This window comes from Pithys albifrons, chromosome Z, assembly GCF_047495875.1.
Source record: "Pithys albifrons albifrons isolate INPA30051 chromosome Z, PitAlb_v1, whole genome shotgun sequence".
Lineage (NCBI taxonomy): Eukaryota > Metazoa > Chordata > Aves > Passeriformes > Thamnophilidae > Pithys > Pithys albifrons.
The window spans coordinates 71,418,868-71,440,930 of NC_092497.1; the positions used below are offsets into that span (position 1 = coordinate 71,418,868).

Genomic DNA, 22,063 nt, shown 5'->3' on the forward strand with positions numbered 1-22,063 from the left:
TCAGACCTGCAGACCAGAAAATTCACTGTCTGACCACAATTAATATGTCACTGGGGTATTAAGCAGCTCTTCCTTCTTACCTGTTAACATGTACACAGAGACATTATACACATTATAGTTTCCTCAACCACCCATAGAATCATAGAATCATAGAATCGATTGGGTTGGAAAAGACCTCCAAGATCATCGAGTCCAACCCTTGGTCCAACTCTAGCTCATTTACTAGATCATGGCACCCAGCGCCACGTCCAATCTGCATTTAAAGATCTCTAGGGATGGTGAATCCACCACCTCTCCGGGCAGCCCATTCCAATGCCTGATTACTCTCTCTGTAAAAAATTTTTTTCTGATATCCAACTTAAATTTCCCCTGGCAGAGCTTAAGCCCATGCCCCCTTGTTCTATTGCTGAGTGCCTGGGAGAAGAGACCAGCCCCCACCTGGCTATAACTTCCCTTCAGGTAGTTACAGACAGTGATGAGGTCACCTCTGAGCCTCCTCTTCTCCAGGCTAAACAACCCCAGCTCCCTCAGCCTCTCCCCATAGGACTTGTGCTCCAGTCCCTTCACCAGCCTTGTTGCTCTTCTCTGGACCCGCTCCAGCATCTCAATATCCTTTCTGAACTGAGGGGCCCAGAACTGAACACAGTACTCAAGGTGTGGCCTCACCAATGCAGAGTACAGGGGAAGGATCACTTCCCTGGTCCTGCTGGCCACGCTATTTTTGATACAGGACAGGATCCCATTGGCCTTCTTGGCCACCTGGGCACACTGTTGACTCATGTTGAGCTTCCTGTCAATTAGTACTCCAAGGTCCTTTTCTGCCTGGCTGCTCTGCAGCCACTCTGTGCCCAGCCTGTAGCGCTGCAGGGGGTTGTTGTGGCCAAAGTGCAGGACCCGGCACTTGGCCTTGTTGAACTTCATCCCATTGGAATCAGCCCATGTCTTTTCGTCAAGCTTGTCAACATTTGCTCTGTAAGGAAGATGTCAAATACAGGCAGAGACTGTTCTTAAGCCCTAATGCAACTGTTTGGGAAGAAAGAAGACAAACATATTGGAAAACAACTGTATTTAGGAATTCTTCAAAACACGAAACCTATCAGGTTACGGGTTAGTATTTAGACAGTAAGAAGTTTACCTGTGCTGTAACCTCAGCTTTTACTTCTCACCTCGTCACAGGCTCTATGATCAGTTATTCATATCACAGTGTAACAAATGTATGTCAGTTGTTAAAATAAAATTCGATTAACATTACCAACAGTTGCCAATTTTTATAACTTCAGTGTAAAGCCTTTATTTTATTCAGTAATACATCTTAAGAAATTCACACTTCAGTGACAGTTTAGAAAAAGAGCCTCTAATCAACAGGTAGAACTGATGGCAATATAGAAGAGAAGTTTGAGGAAGAGAGATGAATGCAATGGAATGTAGAGCACCAAGTTAAATTTGAATTAGTTGGTTTTGGGAGCCTACGGGCTATGGGGTGTGGACTTGGAGAAAGACAGAAACACCACAGATTTCACTGTTTCTCATTTGAGATTTCAGTTTTCCATTTTCTAGGACTCCGCCACTTAACATCTTTTTTTTTAAATATGCTTAAAATAGAAAAGACAGTTCTGTAAAAAGACAGGTGTATACAGAATGCCACTACAGACAACAGGAAATTAGGAGAACCAGAGAAGGTAACTGACACTCTTAAACAAAGAGGATGGAATAGTCTCCACACAAACAAAAGTAGTGCAACCTCCCCATCCAGGTAGTGCTTAGAGAAGATACTACATGCCCAAGTGAACCACAATTGCACCACTGTTGTTATGCTTCTGCTTTACAAATCCTATCCAGATGATGGTTCCTTGTGCCCAGGTTCTCATTCAACTTTTCTTCTCTGAAAAACAAAGCATATTGGTTTGCACTCTACAATATTTCATTATTAGACAGAAATACCACTCTGGAAGTGTTCTTGATATTAAAGACATATTTGAAGCAGTACTCTAATTCTGGTTGCTATGAACCAGTTGCTATCAATACAGCCATAATTTTAAGTTAAAGCTAAATTGCAGCAAGCCTTTGGACAAAGTATAAATCTCACTACTCCTTGAAACTAGCTTGTCTTAAATTTCTAATACTCCATTAAAACACAGCATTGCACAATTGTTGGGGTTGGAAGGGACCTCTGGAGATTATCCAGTTCAACATTACTGCCAAGGCAGAATCACGTAGAGCAGTGACAGAGGAATACCTCCAGGTGGGTTTTGAATGTCTCCAGAGACTTGACTCCACAACCTCCATAGGCAGCCTGTTCCAGTGCTCTAGCACCCTCAGTGTGAAGTTTTTCCTCATGTTACTGTGTTTTTGTCTGTTGACACTGCTCCTCTTCCTGTCACTGGACACCACTGAAAAACAGTCTGGTGTCATCCTCTTGACACCTGCCTTTGAGATATTCATATGCACTAATGGGATTCCCCTCTGTCTTCTCTAGACTAAATAGGCTCAGCTCCTGCAGTCTCTCCTCCTAAGGGAGATGCTCTAGACCCCTGATTCTCTTTGTGGTCCTCCACTAGATCTTCTCCAGTACCTCCTTGTCTCTCTGGTGTTGAGGAGCCCAGAACTGGACACAGCACTCCAGATGTGGCCCCACTAGAGCTGAGTAGGGAGGGAGAATCCCCTCCCTCACCCTGCTGGCCACACTCTTCCACATGAACCTCAGGATATCATTGCCCCTTCTGGCTGCAAGGGCACACTGCTGTCTCATGGTCAACTTGTCATTTGCCAAGATTCCCACATTCCTCTCTGCAGAACTGCTCTCTGGTAGGTCAGCCCCAGCCTGTATTGGTACTTGGGGTTAATCCTCCCCAGGTACAGGTACCAATCTCTAATTTAACCCTCTACAACCACGGAGAAGTTTTCCCTTCTCCAGACTTCCTCTCTTACCTCCAGCATCTGGGTTTACTGAGGGCTGGCTTCTGCAGCAAAGACAGGCAAAGAAGGAGTTCATTAATTCTACCTTCTCTGTGTCTTCCATAACTAGGTTACCCACCTGATTCAGCATTGGCCCTATATTTTCCTCAACCTTCCTTCTGCTGCTGAGGTATTTGTTCCCCTTGACAGCCCTTGCCAGACTCAGTTCCAAGGGGGCCTTGACCTTCCTTATCGCATCCTTACATACCATCTGTTTTCATGAAAGCCTTCTGTATAATATTACTAGTTCATTTTTATTGATGCACTTAAAAAACTGACCTCACATGTATCTGAACACTGCACTGCTGGTTAAGGAGACTTGACACTTCTGTTGGAAATAGGATAAGGGCATAGGCAGGCTGGAATGCAGCATAATTCAGAAAACTAAAATCTTACTGAACTCACAAAACTTCTAATAACCTACGACACATTTCTAAGTAGCCAAATTTGTTCAGAGTAAACACACAACTTCCAACTAATTTTGTGCATTCTCAAATCTTTTAACTTTAGATTACCCCATTGCTAATGCATCCTAGAGCTTTTTTTTAAGATTGCTGCAGATTACTACATAAAGTCAGATGAGCATTTTCCTCACACTTGCAAGATATTGACAGAATTAAAGGAAGCATTTTTTCTTTGCCTTTATGTCTCATCTTCCATGAGAAATAAGCACAGAAATACCTGTCTCCCTCCACTTCCACAGCCTGGTTCAACTATCCAGAGGTGGTTATTCACAGAGTAGACAGAATGGACAAAATCTTGTTGATAACATGGACGCGACTAACCATTCAATTCACATATTAGGTCTAATGAGATTTCACATACCATTGATGCCATTTCCTGCAGTTGTTCAGAAGGTATCAGCAAAGATGACAGGGAGTATTGTCTTTCATGAATTTCTGACAATGGTGCCTTGGTAAATTCTTCATCCAAGGTGAAGACTACAGGACTGCAAAATGTATTTCTCTCCCCTTCTGCTGCAGGACTTAGGTCTGATCTACAGCTTTCAGATTCACCTCCATTGTGTGTTTGATGCAGCTCTTCACTTTCAGATGCAGTCTTTTTTAGAGCTTTTTGTGAGTTGGACAGGGACAGTTGTCGATGTAGGTCTGATTTTTCAATATTGCTATTATTTTCTGAATCACCTGTTACATTTGCACTGTCTGTTATACTAAAATCAGACTCAGTGTTTCCAGATTGGCTGAGTTCCATGCTATCATATTCTGGAAGTGTCTCGTTCCATATCCACATGCTTTCAGAATCGAAAGAACTTAACAACGAAGACCAATTCAAGTGCAGCATACCATCCATTGTAGAATGCCGACAGTGCTCTGGAGATAGTACATTTGTTCTACTACTGCCTTCCAAAGAAATATCTGGAATATTCATGCTCTTCTCTACATTTTGCAAAGCCTGCTTTAGCTCTTCTACAGAACTTCCACTCAAAGCAGTACAGTCTAGTTCCTGTGCTTCACTTCTCTCAGTCTCTAGTATTTCAGATGTTTTTGAATCTGAAGATTCAAATACATGACTTTTTCTCACCTGCTCTTCAGGACTAGATTCCACAGAACTTAACTGGGAATTCTTTTCTGACAAGGCAGGGTCAGAGTCAGATACAGGAGATGCAGGGACAGAGTACATGAAGTTAGAGTTTATTGTCTTATGAATAATGGGTCTAGCATCCATTGGAACTTCTTGTATTGCCACTTCAGTCGAGAACAGCTCTATGTTTGATGAGTCCTCAGTCTCGACAGCTTTTCTCCGTGAGCTTCTAGTTTCAGTAACTAAATGGAACAAACAAAGGTAAAATTTTAACACTTTCATTCTCTCGATCAATCTGTTTTTCTTCTGTTCCTTCAGTGACATAAGCAATCCAAGAAGGAAGATGTATAGCTGCTTTATATTGTCAATGTTTACATTTTCTCAACACCAAGAGGATTCTACACAGGAAAAAAATATCTCTTGAATCAATTCACAGCATTTACATTCTGGCCTACTATGCTGTGTTACAGAGTGAGCCATTCAGGTAACTTGTAGCTTTACTGAAATAATCCTCTTACATGTCAATGAACTAATCACAATTCTAATCAACAAACATTCTAAAAACAGAGTTTCAAACTTACGCTGATTTGCTGGAGTTCGGGGAATTTCTCTCCTTGTCATAAATGGGTTAAAACACAGTGAGCTAATGAGATCATCAAATGTCATTCCTTTTTCTTCACCACAGTCAGGCAATTCAGACACTACTGCTTTTGCAACCTGTAGGATGTTAGAGAAGGGCAAATTCTGAGAAAGTAGAATTACAACCTCTCTATTTGTGTAAGTTATGGTTCAAAATAAATCCCATTCTTTAAACCATTTGGAGAATTTGGAATATCCTGACTTTTCTGTTACTTACTGCTTAGGTTTACAATGACCACAGTGTCCTACACAAACAAAATCAAGAGAGGGGACTGAAATCAAAATTCAGTTCTAAGTTCTCTCATCATCTATGAATCCATCTTTCAAATAAGAAAATTTGCTCAGATGGAATATATTTAAGACACTAGTCAAGAACTGCATAATCATGAAGACTAGAGCTGTATTTACAAACATAAAACATTTTAGCAGATGAAAAATAAGTAGTGAAAATCTTTAGTGAAAAACGCAATTTACTTTCCAAATCAAGTTGTGGCACATTTTACAGTGACTCTTGAGAAGGAATTCCTCAGTCAAATCTTAAATAAAATACCTAAAAGAAGTAGTACTTAAATTCCTGCTTAAAATTTCCCTAGTCTCTCTTAAATATTTAGAATTTGCAGAACTTAAGAATTCAATTGTTCTTTTTATTTCTGAATTTATGCAATGTACTTCACAGATTGAAGTATGAGAGGTAATAAAGATTGTAACATGATTCTACTGAACATGCTATTCACTTTATCATGATTTATGACACCTGCATAAACTCCATGTTTTCAGGGTGGACTTAAGTGGGCAGTCCCCTCTAAAAATCTGTGACACTGATTACTATCTAGCAGAAAATAGTAACTTTTTATGTATGTGGACTACAAGAGACATGATGTAATTAGTGTTTTTTTTCTCTGAACTTAATGAACATTTACTTAAAAACAAACAAACAGATTACTTTCTAACCTCTTCTGCCAGTTCATCTCTGGCTTTCTCAAGAAGGTCTTCTTCTTTCACAGGAAACCCTGTCAGGATAACATCATCTGCTCTCTCTCGCATCTCTGAAACGGGGAACTCTTCCTTTCCCTTTTTAGAGATTTTTGGAGGCACAGTTTGTTTATTTCCCTCACAAGTTTCCACATGCAAGTTCTAGAGGAAGACACAAGAATTATTAACAGTTGTAAACTCAAGAATATTAGCATGAACAAATTGCTGTACAAATTTCAAATAGTAAGCGCCCTAGTGTTTAATCAATAACAATATTTCAGTCTTGAATTCTAACTAAAGACAAAATATTTTTACACTTGTATTCAAAGTAGGACATGAATGGTGACTAGGACAGGTTGTGACATACAATACAGATGATCTGCAACTCACTTGCAGCTACCTCCAACACAGTACAGTGAACAATTGTGGAAGTTGCTTTTACACTACATTTGAACTCTCAAATTCATACACAAAGAAACAAAGTCTGACCACTGTTCGAACCAAAAGCACTATTGCAGCAAGCAGGGAATCAGCCACACACTATATGTCACATGGAAGTTTGGTACAAGTGCACCTACTTCCTCCTGTCCTATTACAATTTTACAGGACTGACTCAGATATATAAAAATACTGCTAAAACCAAAACAAATGCACAAGAAAATCCAAACAAACAGCCAAAACAACTGACAGAAACAAACAAAAAAACCACCCAGAAAACAAACCAAAATCCTGCAACCCTCTGCCACAAAGTGTAGACTTCAATCAAGGTAAAAAACACACATCCCAATTTTAACTTATTTGACAGGTAGAAATTTACATTTTCTATTAACAGGTCTCTGTTTTCAGATACTTCTGACAAGTCCGAAGGCACTGATGAGACCCTTGAAGGAGAGAGAAAGAGAGTTTAAAAACAAAAACCAAAAAAAACCCAAAAAAACCCCACACCAACAATTTTAGAGACAAACAAGTGGAATGTAAATCTTAAAGGGCTGTTATATATTGTATGCTCCGTATCTGTCCGTTACGATTTCCCTCAATTCGTCCCGGTCATCAGAAAGCAATCTTACTATAGGGAGAACAATGTGACAATTAGGGCAGATTTAGCCCTAGTTGTGTATCAGTCTCCCAAAACTAAAAAAATCAATAAACTGCCCTTGATTATTACACAGAAAAAGAAGGGATTTTCAATACTTTCACAAACAAGTTTTCTGTATTCTGCAATCAAAGATAACCGAAAAGTTTTCTGCAGACTTAACACCATTCTTTCTCTAGATAGTCTTTGTCTGAATGAATGCTGGCACGCACAGGTCTGTTCCTATACACATTTGTTGATATTCAACAATGTCCTGGCTCCCAAGAATGTCTACCTTATCACTTCTGGTGAGTTTAGTGCTAATTGCATAGCTCTCAAAAATGCAGTCCTCAGTTGTTAGGAAAAGCACACCTTAAAATATTAGTATGTGCTGTTACCTGTCCGTAGAATCAGAAGAGGACAAAAATCCATGCTGTATGAAGTCACCGAAAGAAATCCAGGATTTAATTGTTAACTACTTGGACAACCTCTGAGACTTATATGCAACTACTTCTACTGATCTCTAAGAATTTTATGTGCAATAAAGGACAGACTTTGAAGTATCTGTATGATTAATATTATGAAATACAGCATTATTCAAAAGGTCATGCAATATTCCTGGATTCAGCAATGACAAATGGGCAAAAAAACTTTAGAATTATCCTTGTCTTATGTTCTATCCTTTGCTGATACTGTAGTAAGAGTAGTTACAGAACAACATGTTTGTAATTCTCAAAAAGAGTCACGAAAAAAGTCTTGTTGAGAAGGTTTAACCTGAGAAACAGAATTTTCGGTTCTCTTCAACAACCTCTTAAAGCTTAGAGCAATGTAGTTAAAACGTGAGATAAAAATTTTGCATCTTGTCTGCTACACATCCTATTCAGCAGCAAACAGTTAATCAGTCACCAGTCAGAAAAAGCAGTAGCTACTTCAGGCCTATCTTGCTAAATTAGCTGTGGTGACATGTAAGAAGTGGGCTACTGAAAGGTACGCTAAGGTTCAAGAGATGCAAAATATTCAAGTCCAACAAGTAATTTCTGTTTTTTTCACTGTTTTATCATTTTCTCATTTAGCATACCATTTTGGTGATGCTGATGACATCACAGGTGCAAAAGCTCCCTCATCTTTCTCATAACATTCTTTATGAAGAGAGTCACTTCCATCTAGAAAAGCAAGTAGAAAGTTTTATTATTGCTCAGGCTTTCCAGGTGACATGACTGACTCAGACCACTTCTGCAGGCTACTCACAGAACGGACATTACAAACTCTACAAGAAAAACAAATTTATACGTAAGTAGCACAATGTTATCAATCCTTTTACTCAGGTGCCACCTGTAGCCACAGATGCCACTAGCAGCCAGCACCTTTCAGTGTTGTTCCTGAACACGTTTGAGAAACATGGTACTCTATCTGCTGCCCTGCACATTCCAGTCACACATTCCACCTTCCTCCAAACTACAATACCAGCAACATCATCATTATCCCCACCTTTCCACAAATGCATCAGTTGTGTGGCACATCAATTCCACCAAGCACAATTCCACTTATGTTTACACCAACTGCATTAAGCAATAAGTATCTCTGTGCATATACTCATCCCTTTTGTTGCCTCATTCCAAGCAAGACAAAGCATACTATAAGTAAATGTTTTGCATATTATCAGAGGTACACATACCTCACCTGAGGACTCTCTAGAACAATAAATCCTAACTTTGGCACATCTTTAATGAAGTTTAACCTTAGTAGTTCTCTAGTAACCCTAAATTTCAGCTTCTGCAAAGACAAGCGGCATTTCCTGTTGCATTCACCTCAACAGCATATCCAAAATCCCAGCTCACTTAAGGTAGTTGGGAAGGTTTTATTTTTAGAGCTTACTATATTAATAGGCAGAAGGTTAGTTTTTTTAGTGGCTCTGGACTCTCCAATAAAGTATCTTAACTACAGAGTAGAGAGAATGTCACAGACATCAGTCTCAAGCTTTCGGGTATTACCATCTCACAGTACCATTGTACAATCTTTAAAATTTTTAAGGCAAACTACATTCCATTTGCAATTCTGTGGCCTTTCCTTTGAAGCTTCTAGCCTTGTACCCACATACCCTTAAGACTGCTGGAGCAGCGCACTTCCACTTTTTTAACCAAAAGGAGCTTTTCGCTCTTGTTTTGCACCTTAAAATTCCAATACATCTCTGCCACACTGTTTTTCCTAAAAGAGACTGCAAACTACATTCAAGCAGTCTAACCCCTCACTTTGTAGCTTCTAACTTACAACTCTATACTAGAGACAGTAAGCACTTAGTCAATAACCATTACCCAGTAAAATAATAATCAAACAGCTCAGCACTAAGTTGTCGCCAAGCTTCAGAGGATCTCCTAGATACAACAAGGTTGAAAAATGTAGGCAATTGTGACAAATTCATTCAGAACCAGACTACCACAGACTATTAAAGACTACATGCAAACACAGGCAGGGAACCCTTTTGACTCCCAGAAACTTTTAACAAGAGTGGTGGTGCAGAAGGGAAAGACAGTTACCCTGGTCACCCACCTGAAACTGATGCTGCAGATTGATGAAGGTCACTGTTTTCACCTTCTTCTGGAGGACAAGGAGATAGTACAACAGCTTTGCCACTCCAAAGGTCCTTTCAAAAGGAAGAAAGAAGTTATACAAGGAGGCTGAAAAAATCTGCCTATCAACAGCAATTAGCAGACAGTTATTTACAACAGCTTTTCTGCAAACCAGCTGTCAGCCTCAACATGAAGCTTCTCTGTCTGCTGGGTAGCTATGCAAGGGTATAAACTGTGTCAATGTGTCACAACAGAAATTACTCTTCATTCATTGAGCACACTACTCTAAAACGGAAAATACAGAACTCAGACTGATAGGGCACAGATGCTCAACTTCCACATGGTGATGAGCAGAGACAAAGCCCAAACCAATCAGCTCACTTTTACGCTGATCTAGTATCTTAACAAAATGATTCCATTCCCCTTCTCAAGTGAAGACATCAATTGCAAATTCAAATGTATTCTCTTTAGGAAAGTCTTCATAAAGCATAATCAGTTACACTTCAGTATGTGCTTCCCCCAACTGTACGTATCAAGTTTAAGTGTAGATCTACATCTTCTCTCACCTTCAGCCTTTCTTTTCCCCAGCATCAGATAAATTGAACGCTACTTACTAGATTCTCTTTTAAAATTAAATTTAAAGGATGTTGGCCAAGAAATGTTTCCCATTTTGTTTCCCAGTCTTCCTCTTTCCTAGAAATAGATTCACACACTGACACACAATGCTGTTGCTCTCTTTCTAGCCTGTAACATATAAACATGGGAAATGGTAACACATCTGTTAACATAACAATTCTGCATAAAGATGAACAGTATTATGTGTTCCCCTTATCCTACAAAACCTTTGATACACACCAACTTACTCGTGCATTTGTGCAAATATTAAGAACTAACTGAAATTCACAACCAACAAAGTGGCTGCTAGGTATCCTTATGTTTCTTACAGCAGAATTAGAAGACCTACACTCAAATACATACACAAATGAGATACACTCTTTAAACTTCCCTGAGCTGGGTTCAGAGAAAAGTTTTTAAAATCTCAGAACTTATTAATGTAACAAGAAGAAAAAAAAGTAAAAATCAGATTGGCTAACAAATAAGGTCCCAGGAAGAAAGCCTAAAATATTGATGAAGCAAAGGCATAAAGCTGAAGTTACTCAGAGAGGAGTCTCAATTAAAACTTACATAAACAATCAAGACAAACATTAATTTTTCAGAGGCAAAAGAAAATGACTGAACCAACTTGTTTTTGCTACAAGTAACATTTTTCTAGAAAAGTCTTCATGGTAGGTAGACATGATCCTAAGACTGAAGAACAAGGGACCAGACAAAATTGGCCAACAATTACCTCTTTGTTTTCAAACACTGTAGTGCTTTATTGCAGGAGGTAACCATGTTCTCAATCTTGCGAAGTTCTTTTAATTCAGACTGACAATGCTCATCTCTCAGCATCTTCAGGGCTTCATTTAACAACTGAATGACTGCTAAGAAATTCAATTTTCCATCTTCATATACATTTGCTGTAAAAACCTTTAAGTATAGCAAGCAAGAAAAAAAAAATCAGTACCAATATCAGAAAGTTCTCTCTTCTGAAGTAAGAGCAGGGACACTATATACTTTGATTCAGTTAGTTCCTCATTGTTTCCTTTGCCAAAAAATGCATTCTAGATTAAAGCAACATGAACCAATAAAACTTCAACCAATGAGGTACTCCACTGTCCAAAAAGACATAGCACAAACAACAACAACATCATAACTAAATTACACCATGGACAAGCTGCAGAGATGGGCTGATTCCAGTGGGATGAAGTCAATAAGGCCAAGTGCCAGGTCCTACACTTTGGCCACAACAACCCCCTGTAGTGCTACAGACTGGGGACAGAGTGGCTGGAGAGCAGCCAGGCAGAAAGGGACGGGGGTGGGGGTTGGATTGACAGGAGGCTGAACATGATCCAGCAATCATGTGCCCAGGTGGCCAAGAAGGCCAATGGGATCCTGGCCTGGATCAAGAATAGTGTGGCCAGCAGGACCAGGGAAGTGATCCTTCCCCTGTATTTAGTGCTGGTGAGGCCACACCTTGAGTATTGTGCTCAGTTCTGGGCCCCTCAGTTCAGGAAAGATATTGAGGTGCTGGAGCAGGTCCAGAGAAGAGGAGCAAGGCTGGTGAAGGGACTGGAGCATAAGCCCTGAGAGGAAAGGCTGAGGGAGCTGGGGTTCTTTACTCTGAAGAGGAGGCACAGGGGTGATCTCATCACTGTCTAGAACTACCTGAAAGGAGGTTGTAGCCAGGTGGGGATTGGTCTCTTCTCCCAGGCAACCAGCAGTAGGACAAAAGGGCACAGGTTTAAGCTGGGACGGGGGGGGTTTCGGTTGGCTATTAGAAAGAAATTCTTTACAGAGAAAGTAATTAGGCATTGGAATGGCCTGCCCAGAGAGGTGGTGGTTTCTCTCTTCCTAGAGATTTTTAAGATTAGACTGGATGTGGCACTCAGTGCCATGATCTAGTAATCAAAGTGGTGTTGGATCAAGGGTTGGACTTGATGATCTCGGAGGTCTCTTCCAACCCAGTTCATTCTATGATTCTGTGATATACTACACAGTGGAAACAAAAGCCACAGTTAAAGCAATAGTCAAACCAGTCAACATAGTTTTAATGTCTAAACAATAAAAAAGTCAAGGACTGATCAGGCAGACTTATCATTGTAGTTAGTGAATCAAAAAAGTTAATGGATTAAACATGACAAATACAAAACAGCATTATAATCATAATAAATTTTTGCATACAAATTACCTATTTTATACATTCTTTAGCAATCATCTCTTATAATCCACAAAGTATTTGTTTTATTTTTTAAGGTATCTAATTGCACTCCTGGGGACTAAAAAAAAGCAGTTTAGCAATTAAGCAAGAAGGACAGAAACTACTTACTTCATCTTTGTCACTTTCAATTCTGCGAGCCAGCAACCCTGGAACTCTCAAAAGAACGTTATTTCCATCTAAAATACACTGATGAACACAATCTTCAAGTACAGAATCCACAACTTCCTTATCCTGTTTCAAAGATGTAAATATTTCCATTATAAGTGTCCACATACTACGGACCTGAATAGGCAAGAAAGACAAAAACGCTATGTTAAAATGTTTGCCATAATACCTATAATGACAGAGTACCAAAGTAGCATAAAGGAAGATGAAGAGGTTAGCATAATCACAGGTTGACAAGTGGAAATAACAATTATCTGAGAGCAGGTGTTGCAGAAATGTTAGAAGAAATACAATACACTGCCAAAGCAGAAACAAAATGCTCACCTTTAGAATACTCTCCATATAGTCACTTCTGGTTTGGTCATTTTGTTTCATCCTATATGCACATGCAAAAAAAAATGTTCAAGTGGACCACAATAAAATTACAGTTCATATTTCATAAAACTGAGCAAGTAATCAATTTATATATCGTTACATGGGAAAACACTTACCTCAAAGACAGTTTCTGCATGAGTGCATATTCAGACTTTGTCTCTTTTATTTCTTTAATTAAAACCCTAGGAAAAAAGTTAACAGTTACCCCAGGTTTACCAGAACTACTTGCGCCCACTAAGTATTCATGCTTACTCTTTCCAAATCTGCATACTGAGGCAGTTGTGGAATAATGTGAAAATAAAAAAACAAGTTAAAAAAACTTCCTTACCATGACTTTGTATAAACTACAGTCAAGAAAACCACTAAGAAATATTTAAATTAAGAAACCAAGCTATCGCAATAGAATGGTTTCTACTATACTCAACGACAACAATGAAGTTACTAGAAACGTACATAAAACTCCAAATATATTCAGCAATGCTATCAAAGCTCTCAGTTTCAAAAGAGCAGAGAAGAGAATACTGGAGTACAAGCAGCTGGACCGCCAAAGTTCTTTTGCTGAAATGCTTTTATTGACTCTGTAAGCATGTGAAAACATTTTCAGAAACGCTGGGTGCCTAATCATGCTGAATTCAAAAGGACCTTCAGAGTCCTGACGCATGCCAAGAATAAAAAAAACTCTGTACAGAGTTACATTTTTGAAGGGTATAACTTAAACAGTAACCAACCAACAGCAGTAATGTTTCCCAAGCAAGGTCACAGAAAATACAGAATTATAGAAATCACAAACATTCATTAGAGTTTGACCTCTGGAAATTGTATTGTTAAGCTTTCTATTAAAAGCAGAGCCTTTGGTTATGCTACTCATGGTCTTGTCAAGCCAAGTCTTGAATATTTCCAGGAATGGAGACTCCATTTCTCTGGGCAACCTTTTTCAGTTTTTAATTGTTCTCACATGAGATTTTTTTTAAATTCAGACAGAGTTTTCCCCTAAGCACCTTTAGCCTTTTGCTTGTCCTGTCACCATACATCCTTGTGAACAGAGTACCTCCACTATCTCTACAACTACTTTTTAGATACTGAAATAATGATTAAATCCCCTGAGCATAGTCTTTTTCAGGCTAAACAACCAAATTTCTCCAGCTTTTACTAATGTGTCAGGTTCTCCAACCCTCTACTCATTACGAAGTGATTAGATACCTCTACTAGCATCTCTCTCGTCTCTCCCCTCAATCGTGCAATCAAAACTCAACCAATATTCCAGGGTGTGGCTTTAGAATTGCTAGCCCCAGCCAGCAACTAAATATCACACAGGCATTCACTCCTCCCCACTTCCCCAGCCCCAGCAGAATAGGGAGAACCTGAAAAATGGTAAAACTCCTGGACTCAGATAAGAACAGTTTAATAATTAAAATCAAGTAAAATATTACAACAGCAGAGTTGTGAAGAAGAGAGAGGAATAAAACAAGAAAAACAAGTGATGCACAATACAATTGCTCACCACCTGCTGAACAGTGCTCTTTTCCATGTAGCATAGTACTCTGCTGTCTTCTTGACTACCAGGGCACTCTGCTGACTCGTGATCAGCCTGTGGCCCCACACTACTCTCCCCTCTCGTTCTTCTCTTCAGAGCTACTCCCTATCAATCACCCACAAGTCTGTGCTGCTGCTGGGGACTACTCCATCTCACGAGCAAGACCTCATACTGGTCTTTGTTAAACCTTACATAATTTTTGTTGTACAAGTCTCAAAACCCAGCAAAGTTTCTCCATGTAATGCCTCCTCATTGCAGTGTATTACCTTTCCTCACAGTTTGGCACCATCTGCAAGTCTGGGCAGGTTTCTGTTCAAGCATCTCATTCATATCCCTTATGGAGGTACAGCACCAACCACAAAGGAACCCCACTCATGAAAAGCTACCAGTTATGACTCTGAGGCACCATCAACATTTGCGCTCACTGTTGCCGCCCACTGACTCTGGTAGGTCCAGAAGAACCACGTGACACAGGACTCAGAGGTCAAACAACAACAAGGCCAGCATCTCACCCGGAAGGGGCCTCGGACTTTACCTTATAAGTACATGTTTCTAACCTTAGCCTATGGAGTCAGGTGTGTTGTGCCCAGGGCGGGGTTATCTCAGGTTATAAATGTTGTCTAATTTGAATAAAGTTGGGATTTGCCTGAACACCATATTGGTGTGTGCGGTCTCCTTTGGACCCATCCGCAACAGCTCACCCCTTTAGCCAGCCTTCTGTCTTTCCAAAGAGCTATTACGGAACAGTGCCTGGTAAATATTCCTGCACCCTTGGATGCAGTCCATCAGGCAGCAGTGAAACGTTTGCTTTACCCTCTTCTCCTACCAGTTTTGTTGCTTCTTTCACCATTGCTGCAGAGACTGGGCTACTGACCTTACTCATGCACACTGAGGCAAAGTACACATTAGGTATTTCAGCCTGTGTGACTTGCAACTTAGCATTTCATTCAGAAGCAGACCTAAATCCTCCATACACTTCCACTTCCTAATAACATACCCACAAGATTCTATTTTCAGGCTCTTACCAGGCTCTTGGAGCTTTAGGTGAACTTTGGCCCTCAGATACATCACTGCACACACGAGAAATACTACTGTATTCATGCCTGGGAGTCAGTTACCTTCTCTATATTCCAAATCCTGCTACTTTGGGTTTCTGAGCTCTACCACAGGCTCACTGTCCTAATCAGGTCAGTTCCTTATTACACCTACTTCTTTTTCCACTTAAGTTGATGAACCAAATGTCTTAGTTTAGAAGAAACTAAGATATTTATATGGACTCAGAAAAGAGCTTCTCACAAAGAATTGAAATTTAGGAGTTTTAATCAGAAAAATTTAGAGAAACAGAGGATAACTGTTAACTACAAATGTGTATATATATACATATATATATAACCAAAACTAGGACAGAACAAACAACTACACTCTACTCCTACAGAACAACCCCTTTTAAATGAAACTGAATTTTGGTCTTTTGTTCTCAGTCTTTGCACTTTAAACTCTTAAACCTTTGTGTTGAGAGGGAGAAAAATTACTTCCCTGCTCTCCTCATTTTTGTCTGAACCTTTAACACTGAGCTTCAGCAAGGATCTCTGAAAATATCCTACCACTCCTGAGTATTTTTGCTTTCCTCAAGATACCTCCTAGGAATTCCCTGGGCTAGTGGTACTCAAATGATATGTCCTGTGTCATCAGTTTTCCACTCATCTTTCTCACTTTCATTAGGATCTAAGTTTTACAGTCTGGGCTGTAAAAGTCCTGTAGTATCCCCAGAGAAATTTCCCTTAGTTATATGCAGTGCGTTAAAGAGTACTATTCCTACTTGGAACACTCAGTGACTGCATTACAAAGTCATCCTCTAGGCACTCCTATTTCCCACATCTCTAACGCACCAGTGAAATGTTTTCCCAGCAAATACCAGGATAAGCTGAAGTCCTCTGTAAGAATCAAGGTCAGCTGACATTCATCATGAGGCGTCCTTGGATCCTAAACCCTTTGATCTCGATCCAAAACCATGAAACATGCTAGTCCTCTTGTGTGGATCTATGCTACACACACTGTCACTGCTCCTTTACATACAGTGCAACTCCTGATGCTTTTCTGCCATTCACTGAACAGCTCACAACTGTTCATGACAGTGCTCCAGTCATGGAAACTATCCCGCAGTGATACATAACTCTGTACCCGCACAGAAAGTTCCAGCTCTTCACACTTCTCGAGCTGGGAATGTTTTCCATAAACAAGAGTAAAGAACAGCACGCTTTTCGTGAAAGTAAATAGTGCTATACATGCAGAGCTCCCTGATCGTTTTAATGCGCAAGTAACCGTATCTTCCAAAATACAGCATCTCCTAAATGGCAAATTAATTTCTTTAGACTACTATGCTTCACAAAAGATCTACCAACAGTAGGACTGTCAATTAAAAGAGGTAAAGGGGGGAAATATGGGAGAACCTCAACAAAACTGATGGGGTAAAGCTGACACAGCTTCTCCAAATCCCCTCAAAGACATACACACATAAGTCAGCTTTTAAGAAAAGACTCATGTCTTTAAATACATTACTTACTGTGATTTTTTCTGATATTCTTGAAAAACAAAATCTTGCTTCTGAAGAACTTGCAGCAGTTTATTGCATCCAACTCTACGTCTTGCTTCTGCAATGTACATATCCTCAGGTTTCCACCTCACAGCTTCAGCAAAAGGTATACCAGTGCCTAAACAGTGTTTGGATGACATCATTCACTTTCAGCAAATGGTTAACTTCCTAATCTACCTAGTTTTTTGAAGTGAGATAATCAGAAATCAACAGGCTTATTTTACTGGACTAAAATAGATTCAGTTTACTGCCTTTTTTGCCTTTTTTTTTTCTGTTGTATATATCCTCCTTCCCTCACTCTCACTCCCTATTTTCTCTAGGTTATCAAAACTACACAAGATGCCTACAATAGACAGTTCCAATCCTACAGAATTCCTGAAGGTTTAAGGAAGAATATAGTATAGTGATCCAATACTTTTGGACCAAATCATTGCTTGTGTGGGTAATGGAGTAGAGCCTTGGAACAAGACCCATAAAAGCAACAGACAGCAAAACAATCAGCATTGTTCTATCAGCCGTAGCTTTACACAAGTGCACAGAGTGCTGTGAGAGACTCCGAACTGAGAAGCCAACTCTGAACTACTTAAATCTCTTGTCATACATTAAGGTCCTGATAGATTTACAAACACAACAAACAAAGCATTTTTATTGTTCCACTACAGCTTACCTACAGATAACGTTTTCATATCCTCAGTCATCACATGTCTTGCAAACTGGTAGACCATGTGAACAAATTTAGCACCAGCAGGAGACATCAGTGAGGAAGGGGCAATGTTTGGAAGAACAGTTTCACTTTTACTCTAGAAAAGTTAAATTGTTTTAAACATAGAAGTAATCTAAGAAATAAAGCATAAACGAGCTATCACGTACCAAAACACTACAGACCACTTGCTAGCAAGCCTGATGCAAAGTGAAACAACTTTGCTACCACAGCTGACACTTACTCTAGTCAGCAGAAGGGAATAAAGATTTTGTAATGTTCCCACCACCACGCCTAGTTCTGTACACAAGACAGTTTCAGTGAAATTATTGTTGGATAAAAGTGAGAAATCAGTGCCCTCCTAAATGGTAATCCCTATTTTTGAAAACACAGTCAAGTTTTCTTTCATATTTTCCACTGAAGTCATTAATTAATGCACTTTTACAGTACTCAAAGATACTGCATTGTTGGCTTTCACCTTGTCCAATATTACTAAAAAAACAGAAGTCTTGCAGCCTATAAAGATGTGATTTCTACAACACTCAATGAAACAAAGAAAGCATAAGAAAGTAATATAATAACCAATGATACCTGAAGCTATTACTTTTGGTTTATCTCTTTAAAAAGTCTGCCTTAAATTTTAGTCCTTTTTCCTGTATACATGGAAAGACTAATATTAAAATTTTTTCATGCACATGAAACAGCTTTCACAATAATAAACACCTTCCCAGGCAACTTAAACAAACACCTCTCAAGCTGAAGGAAGTTATTCTCACCCAGAGCTAAGGAACTCTCTGGACTTCAGTTTAATCAAACACCATTACCCAGAAGCAAGCCACAGAAGTTTTAAGATCCATGACCCTACCATCTAAATTCCACAATGCCACAATGTTTTCTTCAAAGAAGTCCAAGATAAACTATGTAAAAGAATACAAAAAGTAAAACTGAATTCTTTAATAATAGAACCTTATTTAAAACTCTAGTTTTAAAAATTTCTCTCAAAAAAATAATGAGGTCACAGAAACCAGTACAGCATCAACTTCCACTCTTCATAATACTTACAGAAATTTCTTTTAGCCACTTCCAGCACTGCTTCGCAAACTGACGCTGGGCTCCTCTTCCATATAAAAAGGTTCTTTCCATTGAAAAAGGATGAGGAAGAAAAAGAAAAAAAAAGAAAAATATTTCAAAACATGTTCAAAGATGCAGATACCTAATCAACCATTATAAAAACTAGACTAAGTCAAAGATTTTTTGTTAATGCCTACTAGAGGAGCCAGAAAATGAGGGGGCATATATCTTAGACCAAGAATAGCTAAAAGTTTGTTAAATTATGGGAGTTTTCCATAAGTTAATTACATAGTATTTCAGAGACAGATTTGTCTGTAGCTCTTTCTAACTCAGGACAAGGGAAGAAGAACAAAAAAAGGGGTTATAACTCTATTTTCTTATCACTAGTCTTTCTCCTGCCACGTCTTCAGATACATGGGATTCTTGCCATGTTGAAGATCATGGCAACAATCCATAAATGGGAAATGTTACTCTCTGTTTGGTCAGCAAAATGAATGGGAAATGTAGATTACTTTGCAGCTATTAAAGTTTATGTGAAAGTTGTCAATTTATAGATAGTATCAGACACAACTTTAATTAAGCCAAGGTTGTAATACATTACAGAGTAGCGAACAAAAGAAAACAAATATTCTGACTATGCTCTTCCACTGTATTCCCCAAGTGACCACTTCCTTCCCTTCAGCAACTGCATAAAACATTCTTAATTAAGGGCAGAGCAGTAACCTCACAAGTTAAATACTTACTCAAAAGTTTTCTCTGCACGGTCCTTATCCAGCTTACTAAACAAGAAGCGGGAAATGACAGCAAACGCTCTGTGGTTTGGTTTATCGAACATATTCCTAGTGCACAAATAAACAGTCACATCAGAAGTAGTTATAGCAACAAATTAACACAGCATTTTTACCAGCCACTATGTTATATTACAGCATTACACATTATACATTGATTGCTCTATTAGCCAAGTATAATTCCTCCAGCCTATTTAACACATGTGAAATCTGGGGCTGCATCAAAAGTCTGGCCAGCAGGTCGAAGGAGGTGATTCTTTCCCTTTACTCTGCTCTTGTATTCCTACTTGGAATACTGCATTCAATTCTGGTGCCCTCAACATAAGAAGGACATGAAACTGTTGGACCAAGTCAAGTGAAGAGCCATAAGGTTGGTAAGGGGACTGGAGCACTTTCCCTATGAAAGAGAGTTGGGTTGTCCGGCCTGTAGAAGGTTCCATGGAGACCTAACAGCAACCACCCATTATCTGAAAGGGGCCTGTAGGGAGGCTGGAGCCAGACTCTTCATCGGGTACTGCAGTGACAGGACAGGGAGTAATGGGTACATATTGAGAGAGACGAAATCTAAGTATAATATTAAAAAGAAATTCTTTACTGTGTGGGTGGTGAGGCGCCGGGACAGGTGGCCGAGCGAGGCTGTGGATGGGCCATCCCTGGCAGCGTTCAAGGCCAGGGCGGGTAAGGCCTTGGTCAACATGGTCTAGCGGGGGAGGTCCCGCTGCACATGAGGGAGAGAGCAACCTTGAAAGTCGGTTGCAATCCCTTAACGTTCTACGATTCTGTGAGGCTACTCCGGTGAGAGTGTTATCTTTAAGGTCAGTTTTCAAAACACGCGCTAGGGAGCCGCTCGCCTCGCCTTCCCTACGGGACTGTAGGGGTGTGAAACCATTCCTGGGTTTCATTTCTTCGGACAGAAATAACACGGACCGCGGAGGCACTGCGCCTATTACCCCTGCGCTACGTATCACCAGGGGCACTGGGTCCTACCCCGGCGGCCGCGGCGACTCGCGCCCACTCACCCCGCTCCAGCCGAGTGCTCCCGGCTGAAAGCAGCCCGCGGGCCCCCCGCCCACTCGCGGCGGTCCCTCGCACTGACCTTCCCAAGTCCCAGGCGACAGGGTATTCCTTTGGGTCGAAACCCAGGGCCAGGAGGTAGAGCCAGAGGCGATCCTTCTCCCAGGCGGAGCCCATGGCTGCGTCGCGCGCCCGCCCGCGGGACTCTGCACCCCTTCCCGCCAACAGTTCCCGCGCGCGGGCCCGGCCGCCGCGCGCAGCCATCCTCGCGGCACGTCCCTCCCGGGCGCCGCCCCCAGCGCCCGAAAACGAGGCGAGGCGGGGCGGGCGCGAAGCCTCACGGGAGATGTAGTCTGGAAGGCAGCCAAACCTCCGGAAGGCCCTTCCCATTTTATGTGTAATCGGCAAACTGTAACACGGAACAACAACAGCAACAACGCAAAGCACACAAGGAAAACTCTCATGGGCAAGCGGGCTGTGCGGTTCACACTTTTATTCCAAGGCAATTCAGTGACCAGACTTGCAGGCGAGCACGCGCGACAGCGCGCGGGGGCGGAGCAGCACGCGGAGGGCGCGAGCCCAGCCCGCCCCCCGCCCCCCCCGCCCAGCCAGGGACGGGCATCGACACGGGAGAAAAAAACCACTGGCACCAGAAGCATCCTCATGTTCGATTCCCTCTTTTTTATTTTTCTCCCAATTTTCTTTTGTCCTGTATCTGTATTTCTTTGTCCTCCATTTTCCCTCACTTCTCAGAGTCTCTTACCTTTTCTAACTGCTATCCTTATTCCTGGAAAACTTTAATTTTTAAGCATTTACCCCTTCCTAGTCATAGGCGCCACAACTCATAGCATCATGATGGCCAAAATATCTGCATACAGAAGGCAGGTGGAGAGAACAGACTCCTTCTGCGCATAAAGCACTCTTGCAAAAGGAAAGCTCTAAGCCTCTAAGCTCTGTAGGTGCAGAACACAGCAACGCGAACTTGAGTGCATCTGAGATTCTCACCCCTTCCAGCAGCAAAGAGGTAGATGCAGAAGTGTTTTTCATGTAGACTGAAAGGGGAAGTTTTGTGGGCAAATCCTCATCAACTCCTTTTGTTGGCAGCCCTTTATTCAAAGCACTGGGGTGTTCTCACGCTGCTACCAGCAGAACAATCACTAACCAAGATCAGATCAGTTGGATACACTGCTTGGGCTATACCTGGCTTGTAGAACGGGGGTTTGACACCCATGCTAATGAATTAATGTACCATGCA

General features: G+C 40.7%; 1 protein-coding gene and 1 non-coding gene across 2 annotated transcripts; both read right to left on the reverse strand.

Moving 5' to 3' along the window:
• Positions 1–1,132: 1,132 nt before the first annotated feature.
• Positions 1,133–21,087, reverse strand: HAUS6 (HAUS augmin like complex subunit 6). Its single transcript, XM_071581369.1, has 17 exons — positions 20,891–21,087; positions 19,750–19,845; positions 18,998–19,070; positions 17,903–18,035; positions 17,206–17,353; positions 13,225–13,290; positions 13,058–13,109; positions 12,677–12,850; positions 11,096–11,277; positions 10,362–10,491; positions 9,728–9,821; positions 8,259–8,343; positions 6,926–6,989; positions 6,088–6,270; positions 5,079–5,214; positions 3,781–4,739; positions 1,133–1,882 (listed from the first exon to the last, which is right to left on the reverse strand). Exons 1-17 carry the CDS (start codon positions 21,070–21,072, stop codon positions 1,865–1,867), a joined length of 2,775 nt encoding a protein of 924 aa, XP_071437470.1. The 5' UTR covers positions 21,073–21,087; the 3' UTR covers positions 1,133–1,864.
• LOC139685138 (small Cajal body-specific RNA 8) lies at positions 7,106–7,236 on the reverse strand. Its single transcript, XR_011700045.1, has one exon. It is a non-coding gene; the product is annotated as a small Cajal body-specific RNA 8 (non-coding RNA).
• Positions 21,088–22,063: the final 976 nt, after the last annotated feature.